A 20,819-nucleotide genomic window follows, 5' to 3' on the forward strand; every position below is an offset into this window, starting at 1 on the left:
ACTCTCACAAACACCATCTCTTTCAAACATTATGGCTGGATTCTTTGTAAAGCCCTGAGTGTGAGAATTCTGCATGTTCCAGAGGCTCTTTTTTCTTTCTTTTTTTTTTTTTTAAGAATTATTTACTTATGTATATGATTACACTGTCACTGTCTTCAGACACACCAGAAGAGGGCATCAGATCCCATTACAGATGGCTGTGAGCCATCATGTGGTTGCTGAGAATTGAACTCAGGACCTCTGGAAGAATAGACAGTGCTCTTAACTGCCGGGCCATCTCTCCAGTCTAGTTGGCTGGATGTTTTGTTTTGCTTTTTGTTTTGTTTAAGACAGAGTCTTACTACATAGATAAGCCAGCTGACCCCGAACTTATAAAGATCTATTTGCCTCCTCCTAAGTGCTGGGATTAAAGGTATGCATCTCCATACATGGCTCAAGAATCTTGGGTTTTGGTTGGTTTTTGGTTTTTTGAGATAGGGTCTCACTGTACAAGTTTGTCTAGCCCAGAACTTGCTACATAAGCTAGGCTGGCCTCAAATTCAGAGATCTGCCTATTTCTGCCTCTTGAGTGCTAGGTTTATAGGTGTGTACCACCACGCTTGGCCAAATTTACCATCTTAATAATGGGGCAAACTGCCATGTTGTACCTTCTAACATGACACACTGAGAAGGTCGAATATCACATAGTTTTCCTATCAAAAGCATTTCACATTTAAAATAATGAGAAAAAACAATCAGGGCTGGTTAGATGGCTCAGCAAATAAGCTCACCTACCACAAAGCCTGACAGAGTTTAATATGACAAATTCACATGGGGAGAGAGGGAGTTTACTTCTGCAATTGTGTGTGTGTATGTGTACACATAAGTCAAAAAAGTTTTAAAAAGTTTTTAAGCAACTTCAAATTGAGAGATATTGAAAATAGTTGGCCTGATGTTCAAAAATGTTACTATCACAAAGAGCTGGAGAGATGGCTGAGAGCACACGCTGCTGAGAGCACACGCTGCTATTGAAAAGGACCTGAGTTCTGTCACTGACCCCCATATGGAGGCTCATAAGCACCTACATAAGTTCCTATACCCATTTCTGCACTCACATGTGCACATGCCCACACACAGACATACACATATGCATGTGATTCAAAGATAAACTTTAAAAAAAATTAAAACAAATAGCACTATCATAAAAGTTTAACAAGGCCGAGGAGCTATTTTGATTAAAGGAGACTATAGAGATTCAACAAATACATAAATAGCATGCACTCTGTTGAAGACCATGAGCCTAAAACAACTCTTCACAATTATAATAAACATTGTCAGAACAACTAGAGAAAGTTGGATATTAGATAGCATCACTGTTGATATTAAACAGCATGTGTTAATTTTACTGTGATTATGAAGGAAAATGTTCTTGCTCTTAGAAGACATATGGTGAAGTATTAAGTGGTAAAATGTTAATGTCTACAAATAATACTCAACAATCATGAAAAAAAAAGCCAGACAATTCTCAAATGGTTCACACAAATAGGATATATGTCAATATATCTCAACGAATGACTGTGAGTATGTACATAGAAAAAAAGATTCACAGATATGCATGCTAGCATGCTTGTACATAAGAGAATGTCTTAGGGTTTTATTGCTGTGAAGAGACAGCATGAGCACAGCAACTCTTATAAAGAAAGGGCTGGCTTACAGTTCCTGAGGTTTAATCTATTAATATCATGGCGGGAAACATGGTGGCATGCAGGCAGACATGGTGCCGAGGAAAGGAGCTGAGAGTTCAGCGTCTTGATCTGCAGGCAGCAGGAGGCTGTGTGTCACACTGGGCATAGCTTGAGCATAGAAAACCTCAAAGCCCACCTCCACAGTGATATACTTCCTCCAACAAGGCCACACCCACTCCAACAAAGCCACACCTCCTAATAGTGCCACTCCTGTTGCCAAGCATTCAAACTTGAGTCTATGGAAGCCATATCTATTCAAACCACCATGGGGGCGGGGAGGGGGAGAGGGAGAAGAGGGAGAGAGGAGACAGGAGAGAGGAGACAGGACAGAAGACAGAAGAGAGAGGACAGAGGAAAGAGAAGAGAGAAGAGGGAGGAAGAGAAAAAGCGTGTCGCAAGAATACAATAACCACTGGTAAACATAAGTGAATGCAGCATGTACACTCATTATGTTAATGTGAAGTTTTTCTCTGGTTAAAACACTTTCCAAGTAAAATGTAGAAAAAGCTTTTGAAAGTTATTATGAACAAAGGGCTATTCAACTCATACTCAAACCTTCTGGATGGTGATACAAACCTTCCTTTGAATGTTATGCTTTCACAGTTTTATTTTAGTTCTCTTTGCTTTCTACTCCTTGCCATCTTTCAGAGAACCATTGTACTCTTATATGTGGGCAAATACTTCAGTAAATTTTGAATATGCTTTGTATGACTGACATTGTTTCCATGAGCAGCAGACTTCTCTTGTGTTTTTTAAAAAGATGTCTCTTGTACATTTAATCAAAAGCCTATTTTTTTGTTTTTGCATAGCAGCCTTTCAATGTTTCTAGAATGTAAGCTTTTATCTACCTAAGATCATTTTCTTTTCTTATCTTTTCGATACAGGGTTTCTGCGAATAGCTCTGCTGTCCTGAACTCATTCTGTAGACTAGGCTGGACTCAAACTCAGAAATCCACCTGCCTCTGCCTCTTGAGTGCTGGGATTAAATGTGTACACCATCACTGCCTGGCCAATCACTTTCTTTTATAATATTTATTTTACACATATGAGTATTTTGCTTTCATGTATGTATGTATGTATGTATGTATGTATGTACACCACATGCATGCCTGGTTCTTGCAGAGGTTAGAAGGTGTTGGACTCCCTGGGACTATTATGAATAGTTGTGAGCCAACCTGTAGGTGCTAGGATTCAAACCCAGGTTTTCTGCAAGAACAGGGTTCTAAACTGCTGTGCCATCTTTCAAGCACCTAAGATCTTTTTCTTATTGTCTTTCAATACCCCTTCGTCTTAGGACCAAATGGGGTCCCTAGAATAGATTCAAATGTCACTTTTTTCTATAGAAAGTACATTTTAAAAAGGTCCTGAATAACAAATAAATGCCATGTGCAGTTATAAAGTAACAGCACACTGTCATAAAGTGATCTACCATACATGTGCCCACATCACAGCTGATTATTAGTGGTCGCTGTTTTGAAATGAGGCTTCACAACATCGCCCAGTCTGACTTTGAGTTCACAATCCTCCTGCAATCATCTCCCAAGTGCTAGGATAACAGGCATGTGATATCATACACAGATAAGGTTAGTTATTTCTAAGTGATTTTCTTCTATACAGTAACCTTTGATAGTAATCTCTATGAGTACAAATCAAGGGCTTACGTCATAGTTGCTCCAGGATCTGCAGTCATTTGATTGGTCACAAAAACAGCAACATTATATTCTGCATCAAAAAATAAAATTAACAAACTAAGAGAAGGGCAATAAAAATACAAAGTTCATTGTTTAGACTTCAGTTTAGGAACACTGCACCATGAGTTTGTTTTTATAAACAAGCTCTTGTTCCTATTGGTTTTCGTGTTAAGACAGGGTTTCTCTGTGTAGGCCTGGCTGTCCTGGAACCCATTCTGTAGACCAGGCTGGCCTCAAATCAGAGATCTTCCTGCTTCAGCCTCCTAAGTTCTGGGATTAAAGGTGTGTGCCATCCTGCCCAGTTTCCTATTTTCATTAATAATAAAAATTACTTAAAGTCATCATTATTATTTCTATCAGAATCACATTTAATTTAAATAATTGTAGTCCCATGAAAGTAATTTTAAAATGTTATGCTTCTGACATCCTTCTGAGATTCTCTGTAAAACATACTTTAGCAAACAGAGTCAACAGATGCTCTGTGACAGTGCCATTTTATTTTAAAGATCTACCTTCTGAGATTTTTTGGAGTCGCGACAACATCTGGGCCAATTTTTGCTGGCGTTCAGCCAATTCCCCACGGCCACTGAAATCCACTCGAAAAAGTGCCATTATTGAGTCAATGATCTGCACGGGAGTAACATAAAACCAAAGGTGCATTTTAAAATTGGAGGAAGATGCCTATTTAAACAGAATAGAACAATATGCTAAATGGCTCTGCCAGTGAGCATTATTTAAAAACTCATACCAATAGTTTGAAAATGCCAGCTTCTTCGTGAAACTTGGCTGCTACATAATCAAGTAGCTCCATCTGATGTTCACCTGATGGGAAAGAGAGAGAGTCTCATGTGTGTGTCTTTGGGTGCCAGACAGCTAGATCTCTTCTTTTCTCCTGACTATCACTTTACTAAATAGGACTGCATACTCTGCTTGACCATATGTGGCAAACAGTACCTTAGACAAAAAGATATTGTTCTAGGGAACTTTAGTTCGATGATATACTATATACCTAGCGTATGGAAAACCTTGGGTTTAATCTCAGCACCAAATAGGAAAAATAGCTGTTACTCTACATTTCAGTGACAACAAATACAAAATTTGAAGGCATTTGAGTACCTTGAGAACTGAACAGATGACATTTGAAGACTAATTTGAAGAAAATTTAAATAAAACAAGGAAAATGAGTGAAAATGTTGTATCATCAAATAGTAAACTAGTGTTGTCAATCTTCCCATAACCCAAGCATTCAACTGCTCAGGGCTCTTACTCGTATAGGCACGTGCATAGAGCACATTGTCCAGTACTGCATCATGGTCTACGTTGAAGCGATCAGCAATGTCCCGAAGGCGATCTGGACGGCTGGAGTGTGCCATGATTAAGGATCCAATAAACCAATTCCAAAGAAAGTTAGATAGCTACAAGAGGTAGCACTGTGAGCAAGTAAAGCATCTGAGACATAACAGTGCATCTGCAAAGGCATTCTGGATGCTACTCATGACTTAAGAAACTGCCAAAGCTGTTGTTTTTCATAACTGCTTCAAAATGCCTTATATAATGGTAGGTGTCACAGATATGGTAAATCAGAAATGACATATTAAGGTATACAATTTTTAAAATAAGCTTAGAAGCTTGTTGTGATGTTCTCATTTTATAAGGACATTGACAGAGTTTTGGCAAATAATTTAGGATTATGCTGCAGAATAGTTAAAATAGAAAAACTAGAAACTTAGGTTTGTGAGTCTCTTTTGTTCTCAGCTCTGTAAAAACAGACCTAGAACACTAATGTCATGAGTTATATTCAAGTCACTTCAAATTCTTCATTGGCTCAAAATGAGTAGTTTAGCATTCCACTAAAAATGTGGCAAAAAAAAATTGACAAATTTAACTATATGAAGGGTCAAAAAATAACCTCAAGGGTCTAAAAGGGAATGATTGAAGCAGGGTTTTTGTTTTGTTTTATTTGGCTTTTATACACCTTCTTCTAAAGGAGTCGGTATCATTCTGAAATTACAAAGTTCCGATGGAGGCAAATCTGTATACCCCCAAAGGTGGAAGACACTAATAATCACTAACTGGTAAGCTACAGAAAATAATTCCACTTTATTTTCTGGTCCTTAGTGACCTGCCTGTCTGCAGTTTCATTTCATTCTTGTTTTCATTGCTCATAAAACACTATTAGCTGCTGGGAAGCAAGGTCATTCTTTGAAATTTTTATTTATTTATGTATTTATTTAATTTGAATTTTGGTTGGTTGGTTTGTTTGTTTTGAGACAAAGGGTGTGTAGCACCACTGCTAGGTTTATCTTTCTTTTTTAACTCCACTGCTAGGCATTAACCCCTTGCACATCTTAGGCAAGAGGCAACAAAAGTATCATTCTTGTCAGCTTCTACAAACCATGGATTCTATCTGAACTGGGGTTTAAGAGTCTCAAAAAAAAAAAAAAGAAAGAAAGAAAAAAGAAAAAAAAGAAAAAAGAGTTGGGCTTACACTGAGGGGAACTATAAATCAATCTACAAGTATTTACTGATAACCATATTAACCCATTAATAGTAGAAACATAAAGAGTCATAATAGAAATGTAAGAAAAATAACAAGAGACAGCAGAGACACCAGTATAGGTTGAGAAACCCCAAGAGAACAACATGAGAGATTTCCCTCCTGAATTTCCCTTTGCTCCTAACTATTCTCTTCTTGTCTTGAGGAAATCCAGACTGCTAATCTGCAAGAGCCATTCCCACCCCTCTGCAGTTACTCTTTCTATGCCTAGCTGAACTCCAGCTGAGCCCCTCTTGTTACAGCTCTAAACATTCTACCCCCCCTCTCAACTTAGAAGGTTCCTCCAGAGACTTCTCATGCCTAGATTTCTCAACATTCTGAAATCTTTCTTGACTTGTTTTTCTTTCACAGGAGTGTTTCTTATAATAAATTCTGCAATAGTTCTGGAAGGCCAAGATTTTCTGAATTGGGTAATTACAAACAATCAGAAAGATCGGGCCTTGATATGAGAGGCTTAACCACTTGTGTGATTCAGTAAGATTATGACATGGGATTAGAGGGAGTGAATCCCCTGTAGGATGGAAAGCAACAAACACACAGATTTCCATATGACCAGCCAAGACAACCAACAGAAGAGAGCAAAGCAAAGGCATTTCAGACATGAAAAACAGTCTGTTTTTGTAACCCTGATCACCTTCCTGGAAGCAGTACTTAAAGTGATACAACAAAACAAAAGCTCTGTGGATATAAGAAGCCTTGATGACAGCACAAAAGACCCTATAGCCCAAGAATGTTAATGTACAACATTTCCAATTTTTCACAACAAAGCATATTTAAGCAGGACTGGAACGTTCCCATCTTTTTGTCTCTAGTTATGACCACGGTGAGAAATAAGCCTCGTGAAGCTGGCTGGGCTTCACTGGGAATAGATTAATGAAGCTGTGCAGATCTATCTTCTGAACCTTGTACCTCCTCAAACCACTGTTTCCATCCGATTTACACACTGCCTCCCTCACTTGCTGTTTCCTTGATGCTTGTTTTCCAAGATGCTTCCATTATTCCAGACTCCACGGTAAATGTTCCCTGGAACCAATTCCCAACTGTAGCGATCTACCTCACTCTTCACATTTCATGTTTCCTTGCCTTCTGAAGACTTCCTCCTTCCTCTGACTGTACTTTTTTTTTTTTAGACCTTTTCATAAAAACAAGCACAGTTTTCTCTACCCTCTCTTTAATTCATCCACATCTCTGACTCTACCTTTTCCTCAGAGTTTCCTATGGTCACCTGTACTGCCTCATGTCCTTCATGTTCAACATACTGCCAAGAAACATTGATTGTCCTCAGTACCACTCCAGTCAGGACACGCTTCTCAAGCCGCTCTCCTTTGTCTGCAGTACCCTTGCTAATGTTTCCTGTTCTGTTCTTTTTGTTTCTTCCATTTGCTTGCTTACTATTTGAGACCAGGTTTTTCTACATAGCTCTGGCCATCCTGGAACTCACTCTGTAGACAAGGCTGGCCTTGAACTCAGAGATCAGCCTGCTCTGCCTCCTGAGTGTGTACCACTACACCCAGTTTCTTTTTGTTCTTATTGCTTCCAACCTAGGTAAAAAGCTCCCATTTTCCTAGATTTTTGAAAAATATCTAATTGACACCCATCATCTTGTTTCAAAGCCCTTCATGTCTTAGACCCAAATCACCTTTCTGGATGACTATTCTAGAATACTTTTATACTAATTAAACTGCCATGTCCTCTGGGGCCCAAACAGCTCTGACCCTTCCCTTCTATACACTTAAGCTCTTCAAGTCTTTCCTTCTATTTGAGGAAAATCTTTGGATATGAAGTTTAAGAATTATTAAGATACAATTTTATCTCATGTATTTCTTTTGTTACTTTTCATCAAATTAGGTGCAGGTATAGATAAGTAAACCAAGCAGTGATGTGAGCACTTGGTCAGCACTGCTGTCCCCTTGGCTTTTGTCATCATTGGTTTCCAGGATCACTACAAAATCCACATTTCAAGGCACTCTCTTTTATAGTAATATTGTTCTACAATACTGCCTTAGGACTTGTTTAAATAAAAGGGTTACAAAGTATTTTCTGTATCAATGAAGATAATCTTTCCTCCTGAATAGCCGCCTGCTCCTGGAAGTTGAGCTGTCACTAGGGAACAATAAAAAATTAATATTAACAGGAATGAACAAACTTTGCACAAATAAATACATAGTAAACATTAATTTCATGTTGGTTGCAACTCTAGTAAACTCAGTAAAGAACAATGACCCATTGGCTTCTAAAAAGATTGCTATATTTCCATTTCAGTAACCAGTAGTGAAATAAGTACTTTGGCAGGATGTGGTGGTTTGAATAGAAATGGCTTCCATGGACTCATGTCTCTGAATGCTTGGCTATAGAGAGTGGCACTATTAGGAGGTGTGGCTTTGTTGGAGAAGTGCATCACTGAGAGGTGGGCTTTGAGGTCATATATGCTCAAGCTATAACCAGTGTGGTACACAAATGCCTTCTGATGCCTGTGGATTAAAATGTAGAACTTTCAACTCCAGCACCATGTCTGCTTACATGCCACCATGCTTCATGCCATGATGACAATGGACTAAACCTCTGAAAATGGTAAACCAGTCTCAATTAAACGTTCTCTTTTATAAGAGTTGCCATGAACATGGCATCTCTTCACAGCAATGAAACTCTAACTATGACTCAGGATAATAATTCAACTGAGAATTTTAACATCTTTCACAATGGGAAATATTTGTCAAAGTCAATTCTCCCAAATAAACAGAATTAGAATTTAAATGTTACTAATTTTACTTTCATAATGTAAATATAATTTATGCTAAATAACTTGTTACCTTTAAATTGCTGTCAATATTTAAATGTATTTACTTTGTACATGTATGTATGTATGTATGTATGTATGTATGTATATGTGTGTGTACTATAGGCATTTGTACATATCCTTATATATGTCCACCTTTTGAGAGACAATATCTTTTTTTTTTTTTTTGCAATACATAGTTTCTCTGTGCAGCCCTGGCTGTCCTGGAACTCATTATATAGACCATCTGCAGACATGCTTTTGCATCATGTGCCCCTAAGATAAATATATAATTTTGGGGTTTTGTTTGCTTTGAGACAAAGTCTTACTATATAGCTTCAGTTGATAGATCTGCCTGCCTCTGCCTCCTAGGTGCTGGGATTAAAGGCATGTGCCACATGGCCCAGGGAAACAGCATCTCTTATTGAACCTGGAACTTGCTGATTTTGTTAGCCTGTCTAGCCAGCAAAGCCCAGGAGTCTCGGTCTCCCCAGCACTGGGATTATATGTATATGTTGTACTGCCCCAGCATTGTACAAAAGTACTCAGATGCAAACTCGAGGCCTCACAATTGTGTGGCAAGCACTTTCTCAACTGAGCTACTTCCCCAGCCCAAGCATTTGTGTGTGTGTGTGTGTGTGTGTGTGTGTGTGTGTGTGTGTGTGTGTTTTAAGGCAGGTTCTCACGTATCCCAGGCTGGCATCTAACCTACTTACCATGTAGCTAAGGATGACTCTGAACTTTGATCCCCCTCTATGTAAGATGATAAAGGTTTAGGACGGTTGATATAGAGCTGGGGATTGAACCCAGGGCTTCATGTACGCTAGACACATCTTTATCAACTGAGCTACATCCCCAACTCATATGTGTTATCCTGCTGTAGTTAACATAGTTACTTCATACTAGACACACACATTATTTCACTTACTTCAAAATTCCCCCTAAATTTGGCACTATTATTCTTTCAGTTTGACTGTAAGGAGAATTAAGGGTAGAACAACTTGCCCGCAGTCATCAGCTATCAGTAGTGGGGCGGAGACATTTGATTCTACAACACAGCCTACTTTTCACTTTTCCTTGTGTGTGTGTGCTGTGCTAGCTTGTGTGCATCCATATTCACATGTGTTAGGGTACACATCAGAGCCTCCTTTTAATCACTGTTCCATGTTCCTTTTACTTACGTGAAACAAATACAAATAAAATCTTCATTAACAAGGAATTTGTTTATTTTACTTTAGAAAAAAATTATATATTTACTTCTTTTAAAAATTTATTTTTGCCAGATGTGGTGGTACATGCCTTGAATCCCAGCACTTGGAAAGCAGAGCAGCAGATCTCTCTGTGAGTTTGAGGTCAGCCTAGTCTACACAGCAAATTTCAGTTTAGCCAGAGCTACCTAGATAGTAAGATCTTGTCTCAAAAAACATTAACCAACCAAAAACTCACAAATTATATTTACTTATATATGTATTTATTTTAGGGGCACATGATGCAATGGCACATCTGTGAAGGTCAGAGGACAACTTGTGGGAGCTGACTCTTTCTACCATGTGGGTTCTAGGGATCAAGCTCAGTTTCTCAGGCAAGTGCCTTTACCCACTGAGCCATCTTCATAGGCCCCAAATTTAATTTTACTCCTCTCTTTGGACAGAATGCACCCCATAGACAGTATTCTAGTCTTCAATAAATGTTATGTCCTCACTGTGCTTTTTAAAAAGACAGAAAATATGGATAGGAAGAAATTGACACACTGGGTGCCCCTCCTGTCAATTCATTCATAAACCACTCACCTTCTCTGTACTTCCACTCAGATGTTCTAGTACAGGACTGACAACACTATCCCAACACACATTCCAAAACCATCTGTGTAACAGTAGACTGTTGTTTCCTTGAAAACTGGATAAGACTGCATACAATAATGTAAAGTGCAGCAGAACTCTAGTATGTGAATGCTCTATCACTGCTGTGTTGCTAATTTTAGTATGTGTTCTTACCACAGAGGGTATGAGACAGCTGAGTTTTTCCAGTACGAAATTCTGTGAAATTTAGAAAAAGGAACTTTTAGAAAAGTTTTATTAGATATTTTCACTAAACAAACAACAAAACCAAAACACACTGCATAGTGTTAGGAATGTTGCTTAGAGGTAGAGCACTTGTCTAAAAGCCCAAGGTTCCAGATTTAATCTCCAGTATTCCACAAGAGACCTAACTACTTACATGTAGTACTCTGCCACAAAAGGATACTACATGTATGAATACCAAAAGCGAGAGATGAAAAAATTCATCCTCCCCAAAAAACTGTTTAGGTTTCAGACCTGACCACAGAAAGGAGAGCCAGGCTCCCTCACTGTGCCGAGATCCTCAAGGAAAAGCTGATGTGATCCTGAATAGTGACATCCCTAGTTGACAGCAGAAGCAAATGTTCTCCATAGGAAAACTTTTCTACTTATCATTTGGATCCACTGAACTCTCTGTTGAAAATTTTAAGAAGTTTGTAAGTGGGCTGGAGAGATGGCTCAGAGATTGAAAGTACTGACTGCTCTTCTAGAGGTCCTGAGGGTGAGGTTTAATTCCCAGCACCCACATGGTGGCTAATAACCATCTATAATGGGATCTGGTGCCCTCTTCTGGCATGCAGGCAGAATACTGTGTACTAAATAAATAAATAAATAAATAAATAAATCTTTTTTTAAAAAAACCTCATAAGCAATATACAATAAGAGAAATTGTTAATATTGAGTCAGTAGAAATAATAAAAACAAAATTTACTTATTCAAGTCAACAGAAATAGTAACAAAAACCATTTGGTTCTCTAAGACTAATATTGGACTGTCAAGATTCCACATGTAAAAACAGCTGTACATGGATTATTTGGAAAAATATAGTATATAGGCCAGGGGTGATGCAGGCCTTTAGTATTAGCACTTTGGAGGCAGAGTTAGGTAGTTCTTTGTGAGTTACAAGCTAGTCAGGACCACACAGTAAGATCCTGTATGAACTCACACACAAGCATGCACTCATGCACACATCATATTATATATGCTACAGAGAAAAAATATTTTCTATATTTCTGGAATATGTGTTGCCTAAACAAAAGAACAACCTTATTATTCAATTACCTTTTGAGCAAATAAGAGAAAAAATTCATTTCTTTCTATAGTAATCAGAGATAAGAAGAAAAATATCAATAATAAATATGCTAATGTTAGTATATATTTTTATTTTAGCTTGGAATGATCCTGCATTATAATAATTGACACTTCATCTAAAGTTCCCAAGTAGAAACTTATTTATTATTTTTCATATATATACATATATATATCATTCCACAGAAAACTAGTAAGGTTCTACCTACCTCCAAAAGTTTCTGTAATTGCCATACTTTCAATGCCACCTCCTAGTAATTTACTGAAAACAGACATAAGGTATTGGTGACAGAGTATAAATACAGATATCAAGAAAGAAGATTGACTGGGTGTAGTGGCCACATGTGTCTAATCCCAACACTAAAGAGGCAAAGGCAGGAGGACCTTTGTGAGTTCAAGGTCAGCCTGGTCTACATAGTGAGTTCTAGGATAACCAGGACTATGTAGAGAGAACCTGTCTCAAAAAACAAACAAACAAAGGAGATGAAATGTGTATAATTAGTAACATATCATCTGTCTATCCATACAGAAGAACAGGAATTCATAGTTGAAAGAAATGACACTAACTATTTAGATCACAGGTTCTACTGTGGAAGGGCAGGCAGATGAACAAAGCAATTTATACAGCCTGTTCTTACTTCTGAGTACCAATAGTAAATAAGCCAGTAAGGCTTTATGTCCATTATCTTTTTGAATTGGAATTAAAAGATTTGTTTTATTTTGTGGTTCTAGGGATGAAATCAGGGTTTTGTACATGCTAAGAAGCCTGAATTACACACCATGTAGTTGTCTTGTTACTAATCAAGTTTCTAAAATTGTACATAGATAATATTTCTAAAAATTAACTAAATATTCAATATTTTTGAGACATGGTCTCTTTATATAGTCCAGGCTAGCCTCAAACTCACAGAGATTCCCCTGCCTCTGCCTCCCAAGTGCTGGGATTAAAAGTGTGAGTTATGAGCCACCACGTAGGTGCTGGGTACCAAACCTAGCCCTCTGTAAGAGCAGCAAGTGCTCTTTACCACTAAGCCATCTCTCTACCCTCTTTTCTTAGTTGAAATCAGGAGAGCCCTCATTAAGTTTGTGGATAACTTCCAAAATCCTTCAATTTGAATTTAAATTGCTGTCTTACTTAGACAAATATAAATCTATTCTCTTACAGCTTTGTCTGATTTGTGATTGTATCCCCAAAGACATGCTAATAGAAACTACAAAGGCTTTTTAAGTATTCCTATCAGGTCTCAGTACAGCAACACATACCGAATTTAATGAATGGATGAATGAGATCATAACTTCTTTAGTTCTTCTCATAGAGAACATTAAATGCACTAAAACATTGTACTGCCAATTAAATACATGCTGTCAAAACCTGGCAGTTGTTCTACCTGCTAACATTCTATGTACTATCCTTCTAGTTAGGTTTTCTACTGCTATCACAAAACACCATGGCCGAAAGCAACTTGGGGAGGAAAGAATTTATTTCATCTTATAATTGCCTCAACTCTTTTCTGTCTGGCTCTTGGAGACAGTGTCTCTCTGTGTAACTCTGCCTGTCCCGGAACTCACTATACAGATCAGGCTAATCTTGAATTCACAGAGATCCTCCTGCCTCTGCCTCCCCTGTGCTAGTCGTCCATAAGACAGTTGGAAAATTGAGCTCTCTGGGAAGGTAACTGAAGGCAAGGGATTAATAGTTTCAGGGGTATAGTAGAGGAGATGGAGTGCTGTTAAAAATGAGTGTGCACTCAGCATCCATTTGGGTCTAATAGGTAGCTTAGACTTCAACCTTTGGTCCTAAATTTGCCCCTCCTACAAGTCCCTTATTTGTGATCTACAGTTTGCTGATCTTCAGACCTAACACCTAGGTGTCATCTTTGGTAACCCCCACCATACCCTAACTATATTACATTAGCAAAGCCTGCCTGATCTGCTATTAAAAAGTAAACCACCTAGCTTCTTTCATAAATATATTACAATTATAGGCTCAGAGGGAGAAGAGATATGTCTGGGAGGAAAATCTATAAATTAACTATTATAAAAAATAAAAATAAGGCTAAACTCAGTTGCCCCAGCTGCTTGAAAGTAGAAAGATCACTTGAGCTGCTATATTTAACATCAGCCAGGAGAATCTAATAAAACTTAGCTTAAAAAAAAGATGAAATATTTTGGGGAAAACACATTAAGCCAATTTGGGGGAAATGACAATACATGTCAGAAATCATAAGAATAAATGAAAAGGGACTGCTGAGGAATAAGACCTATACGACCTAAGAAAATTGTTTCTTCTAAAATATTCAATTTAACAACTGATTCTTAAATAAACACGAAGTGGGGAATGAAATTTTCTTCATTAATGAAGATGGAGAGGAAGGAATGTAAGCAGACTTTTCAGGTCATCGACAAATAAAGGTTAAATTAGAAATGACTTATGAGTGTGAATTCCTTGTAAGAAATGTAATCTGTTCCCTAAAGGAGCCTGGGATTTGTCTCACGTTCACTTTGGAACAACTACTAATACCTCCTTCAAAGAAGGAAGCTACCTACAATAGTGGAAATCATGATGAGATTCAGGAAAAGAAACGCAGACTCAGAAGATTGTACTTAGTGGTGACAAAAGCTGAGATACCCACTCAAACTCCTGACTCCCAGTAGTGATATGGAAAACCATCTTCCGCCTTTCGCTGTACTGAGAAGCAGTTAGGAATCCTGGTTCCTAAAGGAAGACAATGGAGATGTTGAAAACAGTGTAAGATGAGTGGAGTGCCCGTCGCTGCCCAGCAGTACCCGCAGCACCACTCCCTCGTCTATCAAGGTCATCATCTGTGCGTGCTCTTCTCTGAAGATTGTATCAGAACAGGGCAAATACATAGGCCTGGGCTGGAGAGAAGACTCAGTAGTTAAGAGTCCTTGTCTTTTTCCAGAGGACGTGGGTTCAGTTCCCAGCATCCACATGGTAGCTCACACCCATCTGTAACATCAAACACCCTCTTGGGTTCTACATGGACACTGCACACACATAGTATACATACATATATACACAACACTCATACACATAAAAATCTTTTTTTTTTTTAAAAAAAAGGCTTTAGTGTCACCTCACATTCTCATTAAGTCACATGATTAAGGGTACCTGACACAATCCAGCATGGATCTAATATAGATAATAATATTGTATCTTTAGAAGATAGCCTTGAAGAATAAATGGAAAAAGTTCATAGCACAAAACAGTATTTTACCGAGTGATTCAATTGATCTCATTCAATAGCATCATTTCCCCCCCCCCAGCTCTAGACATTTCAAGGATCCCAGAAATTGCAGTTTTCACTATTCATGTCTTTACATGGCAGATGCATTCTTATCTGCTGATGTAGTGATGAACAGTGAAAACAGACACAAATACAGTTAATTATTTTTCTTTGTTGGTCCATGCTCTTAACAGTGGTTCTTAAACTTTGAAGAACTTGGGGGAGCAAAGAGTCAGCCCAGGCCCAGCTCTAGCCAAGAAAGGATAAGACTCTGGATGCATAAAAGGAAGTCTTTAGGTTTTCCTTGAAGAATGAGATTTATGGCTGGAAAGACGGCTCTCAGTGAGTAAGAACACTTGCTATGCAGGCAAGAAAATCCGAGTTGAAATTCCCAGCAGCTATGTAAAAAGCTAGGTATGGCTGTTTGAGCTTGTAATCCCAGCCCTGGGGAATGGAGAGAGGTGGCTCCCAGGAGCTCAACTGGCCAGCCAGCCTAGCCAAAACTAAGCCCCAGATTCTGAAAGAGATCTTGTCGCAAAAACAAGGAGGAGAAGCCGGGCAGTCGTGGCGCACGCCTTTAATCCTAGCACTTGGGAGGCAGAGGCAGGCGGATTTCGAGGCCAGCCTGGTTGACAGAGTGAGTTCCAGGATAGCCAGGGCTACACAGAGAAACCCTGTCTCGAAAAACCAAAAACAAAACAAAACAAAAAAAAAAAAACAAAAACAAAAAACAAGGAGGAGAGTAATAGAGAAAGACATTGGATGCCTCTGAATACACAACCATAGGCACATGAATCCACACACAAACACATGTACATGTACCACACACTCGTGAAATTTAGGGGCTGGGGAGATAGATCAATCATTAAACTTTTGCTTTGCAAGCACAAAGACATAAGTTCAGTCCCCAGAACTCATGTAAAGAAAGCAGTAAATAAACCAGGAGGTGGTGGTGGTGCACACCTTTAATCCCAGCATTCAGGGGACTGTGGGGGACAGGGGGAGAGGCAGGAGGATTTCTGTGAGTTTGAGGCCAGACTGATCTACAGAGTGAGTTCCAGGACAGCCAGAGCTACACAGAGAAACCCTATTTTGAAGAACAAACAAACAAGAAAGACACAAAGCAGGAGACAGACAAGGAAGATTCTTAGAGCTCACTGGTCAGTCAGCCTAGCCAACTTCATGAGTTCAAGTAAATGGTGCCTGAGGTTTCCACACACTTGTATACATATGCATACACACCAGACCAACACACACATGTAAAATAATGAGATTTAGCTTCTAAAGACAAGAAGACTATGGGCAATGGTAAAATGACTGGGGAAAAGTGTTTGCTTTGACCTTGACTTGACTTGACCTTGACTGGGTTCAAACCCAGAACCCAATTAAAAAACAGAACCAGGGCTGGAGAGATGGCTCAGCGGTTAAGAACACTGACTGCTCTTCCAGAGGTCCTGAGTTCAATTCCCAGCAACCACATGGTAGCTTACAACCATCTGTAATGGGATCCGATGCCCTCTTCTGGTGTGTCTGAAGAAAGATACAGTATATTTAAATAGACATAGACATAGACATAGATATAGACAGACAGATAGATATATATATATATGTATATATACATACATATATATATAATAAAATAAATAAGACTTTAAGAGAGAGAACCAACTCCACAAAGTTGTTCTCTAAACCTATATGCCATATGTGCAAGTCCCCTCTAAATCACACACACACACACACAAATTTTAAAATTTTTAGCTAGGCTGTGGTGGTGTGTGTGCCTTTGATTCCCAGCACTTGGGAGGCAGAGGTAGGCAGATATCCTAGTTCAAGGCCAGCCTGGTCTGCAGATGAGTTCTAGGACAGCTAGAACTACATAGTAAAACCCTGTCTTGAAAAGAAAAACTAAAACAAAAACAAACAAACAAACAAACAAAAGTGTAGAAGCTAGAAAGTAATAGTTTCCAGAAACCTGGATTGTACTATAGCACTTAGAAACCTGGATTGTACTATAGCACTTAGAAAATCTGGCAGTTGAGGAAGTGACTCTGGATACAATGACTTAGTGGATTTACAACAAAGCAATTAGGCCAAGAACACTAGTGGGACTTGGGTCCTCTCCAAGTTCAAGACCACAATGCCACTTGTGCTACCTTCCTGCTTTACCTGCCACTTCTGGTCATGAGACCCATGCATACACATGGAGAAATAGAAAGCCTTGGGTCTTCTGTACAGAGGGATACTTGGTAACTACGTTTTGTTTATTTCTATTTTCAGACTAAAAACAGGGACCTCATGATCCCCAAAACTCTGCAGGGGAGTTTAGGTCAAAGGCTATATGCTTTTTTCCCTGACAGCCTGACTGCTTGCAATCTGTGGAGCCACTGAAAGGTATAGGTTTTGAACCCAGTAGTCTCAATGGACATATTCATGGTCATGTTTATTTTAGCTCCACACACACAGACTGAACTGATGCTAGTCTTCTTTCCAATCTAGGGCTGTCTTCTCAATCGGCCTATACCAGGGAAGAGTAAATTCTTTACTACTGAGTGTCAGAGCAGCTATAGGCATATATGAGAAGACAAGACCGAACTAAGGAGGGGCAGGCAAAAACAAACAAATGGCAGAGGAACAAAAAGCCAGAGTAGTATAAAGGTAAAGTTAGGTTAAAAATAACCACATTTAATAGTATAGCAAGTATCTTTGAAAAACAAAACAGGTCTTCTTTCTTAGATTTTAATTACCTTAACTGTATATGTTTAACTGTATGTGTGTTAGGGGTGCACACCGTGATGTCTCTTTCTACCATGTGATTCTAGGAATGGAACTCAGATCCAGTCCATGTTCTGGGTATCTTAATGTTTGACCCAGACTTCCAGAGACTAATTCCTGTGGCTCTGAAATTGAAGTAATAAGCAGGAACATGGGAGTCTAGCACACTGTGGTCTACCTACAAGAACTTACACGTTCCTACTGTAGTTTCTAGTATTCATGAGAAAGATGACACTGCTAAACTAAAACAGAAAAGAATGAACTTGGCTTACAATAAGTTTGTTGGCTGCCTCTTTAATCTTTTCCACTTTGGCTTCTGAGAGGCCTTTGACGTTGCAGAGGGCTCTTCTTGTTGTCATTTGTATCCCTTTAATGGTACAGATTCCTACAGACTTCAGTTTCTTAATATCAGCCATGTTCTGAAATAAAAGAATGGGCGTAGCAGATTGATAAAATGCCAACCTAAAAGGCTTCTCCACTATGTCACGAGCTTCGTGTCCATCTCTTTCCATCATGATGCTAATTTTACACAAGCAACCAGGTGGAACCCACCCACCATCTAGCCAAATGTTCTGGAAATATCAGAGTAGAACATACCCAGCATGTTGCCAAATGTTCTGGCTCTGCCCTGATTTTCCCAAGAATGTTAGTGAGACCATGGCAATGTAGCAAGGAATTAAAAAGAAAAGTCTGTTGGTGGAAAAGCTAACAAGTTTCTCACACATTCACCCCCTCAGTTCAGCTCCTTCTTTCTACAGAACTTCATTACCAATATGTTCTCTAGACTTTTCAAAGTTTACTTTTCCGTCTGCTCCTGAGGAACACAAATAACTACATCACCCAAAGACTGGGATTTTCTCCCGCTTCGATTTTCTAAAATCAATGGAAAGAGATTAATATGAAGATTTCAAAAGACAGCCTCAGCAAACTTTTAACCAATGATTGCTATTCACATCCACATCCTTTGATTTACATTTCTGCCACCATTATTTACTCTGGTCATTCGACAGATAGAATTTTCTGCAAAAGAAAGCATATCTATCTAGAGTGAGACCTAGAGAGACAAGGGGCGGTTGTTTAGAGAAGCTCTGAACACCTCCATCTGAACCAGTGGTTCTTAATCACTGAGAGTCCTTGACAGTGTCTAGAGACATTTCTGGTTGTTACATATAGGACATAAATGCTGGAGCAGAAGGCAGATCTAGGACTTCAGTTTAATGTGACTACAGCTATCTGTAAGTTGTAACTCTATGAATGCCCAGAGTTGGTTGGATTTTTTCCTGTGTAATTTCTAAGCATACTATAAACAGTCCAAACCACTAGAGTGATTTGTGGACTTTTATTATTACCGGGAATGTGTCTTTGACAGATCAACCAGGCTCATTCTAGCTTTGATGAAGTCACTTTTATCTTAGCCAATATATCCTCCTAACTCAATCTGGGGGGTTCTGCACAGGCTTGTTGCCATCCAGGGAGTTCCCTTCCAGTAAATTCCCCATATTCATATTCTCTAAGACTTTGCATTTGACTGCTCCTTGCTTCAGTCTATTGGCTCCTTGGGGTTGGTTCTCATATACTAGGATTAAATTGTTCTGGAACACCAGGCATGTTGCTAAACAACTTAAGATGCGTAGACAGCCCATTTCACCACACAGTGAAGAATTATCCAGGGTTGGTAAGGACAAGGTTGAGAAACTGGAACAGACCATTAATATGGTACTGAAAAGTTACTCACAATTCCATGTTTCTGTAACAGGTCAATGTCTTGAAACAAAGATTCCTAAATGAAATGAAACAGAAAGAATGGATTTTTAGATCTTACTTAAAACATATTTCACATTTTTGAGAATGACTAATATGATTTACTAGTCATTCCATAATACTTGAATTCTATCTCTCTAAACCCTGAAGAGAGATCACTTTTTCAAACATGTTACATATTTAGAAGATGCACCAATGCTGAAAGTCCTAGGCACCCCATCACATTTGCAATGACTTCTATAACTTAAAAAAAAAACTCTCCAAAACAGTGGATTATTTGAGCCTATTTAAAAAAAATGTTTAGTTTTTTTGTATATGGGTGTTTTGCCTGCATGTATGTCTTGTATACCACATGCATACAGCGTCTTCTGAGAAGAAAAGAGTCATCAGATCCCTTGAAATTGGAGTTTGTCATCATATGGGTGCTGAAAATCAAACCCTAGTCCTCTGGAAGAATAGCCTCCTTAACTGCTGAGCCATCTCTCCAGCCCTCATTTGACCTATTTTATTTAATACAAATCTTGATATCCTTGTTCAGGACCGATGTGCGTAGGTAGGAGTAAGGTGCTATTAAACTACTTTCATATGGATCAGGAGATGTAACCAGTGGAAGAGCATTTGCCTACCAACAAGAGGTATTGGGTCAGATCTCTTCCATTGCAAAACAAACAACAAAAAACCTTCATGCCAGTTGCTAAGTAGCTAAACTTAGCACCCTTGCCAAAGAAATCTTTACACATTCATGTGTATGTCGTATTTCTACTTTTAGTTGCTAAAAACAGTAGCTTAAAAAACAAGGAACTTGAGTTTTGTGGAAAGGCTGGATGTCAACCTAACTCTCTCTCTCTCTCTCTCTTTTTTTTTTTTTTTTTTTTTTTTGGTTTTTCGAGACAGGGTTTCTCTGTGTAGCCCTGGCTGTCCTAGAACTCACTCTGTAGACCAGGCTGGCCTCGAACTCAGAAATCCACCTGCTTCTGCCTCCCAAGTGCTGGAATTAAAGGCATGTGCCACCACCGCCCAGCTCAAACATAACTTTCAACATTCTAGCAATACCTCCTCATCTTGGAATCCCGATTCTTCCAGCACAACTTGATCCTCCTTCATGTTGAAAGGAGAGCAGCAGTAAAATAATCAATTCTGGGAA

The 20,819-nt window shown here is 38.8% G+C and overlaps 1 protein-coding gene across 2 annotated transcripts in view; it reads right to left on the bottom strand.

Annotated features, from left to right (window-relative positions):
* Positions 1–20,779, bottom strand: part of Dmc1 (DNA meiotic recombinase 1) — a 36,938-nt gene extending 16,159 nt beyond the window's left edge. The window contains exons 1-11 of one of the 2 annotated variants that reach the window (XM_028790003.1): positions 20,729–20,779; positions 19,650–19,694; positions 18,187–18,333; positions 14,528–14,610; positions 12,104–12,156; positions 10,743–10,784; positions 8,003–8,075; positions 4,683–4,774; positions 4,164–4,237; positions 3,928–4,042; positions 3,386–3,446 (exon numbers count right to left, since the gene is read on the bottom strand). In XM_028790003.1, coding sequence (XP_028645836.1) covers positions 3,386–3,446; positions 3,928–4,042; positions 4,164–4,237; positions 4,683–4,774; positions 8,003–8,075; positions 10,743–10,784; positions 12,104–12,156; positions 14,528–14,610; positions 18,187–18,333; positions 19,650–19,694; positions 20,729–20,779 — 836 coding nt within the window. The remainder of the gene's footprint in view (positions 1–3,385; positions 3,447–3,927; positions 4,043–4,163; positions 4,238–4,682; positions 4,775–8,002; positions 8,076–10,742; positions 10,785–12,103; positions 12,157–14,527; positions 14,611–18,186; positions 18,334–19,649; positions 19,695–20,728) is intronic. The other variant, XM_028790004.1, reaches the window with a different exon arrangement.
* Between the last annotated feature and the right edge of the window lie 40 nt (positions 20,780–20,819).

This window comes from Grammomys surdaster, unplaced genomic scaffold (assembly GCF_004785775.1).
Source record: "Grammomys surdaster isolate TR1022 unplaced genomic scaffold, NIH_TR_1.0 125852, whole genome shotgun sequence".
In the NCBI taxonomy this organism is placed as follows: Eukaryota; Metazoa; Chordata; class Mammalia; order Rodentia; family Muridae; genus Grammomys; species Grammomys surdaster.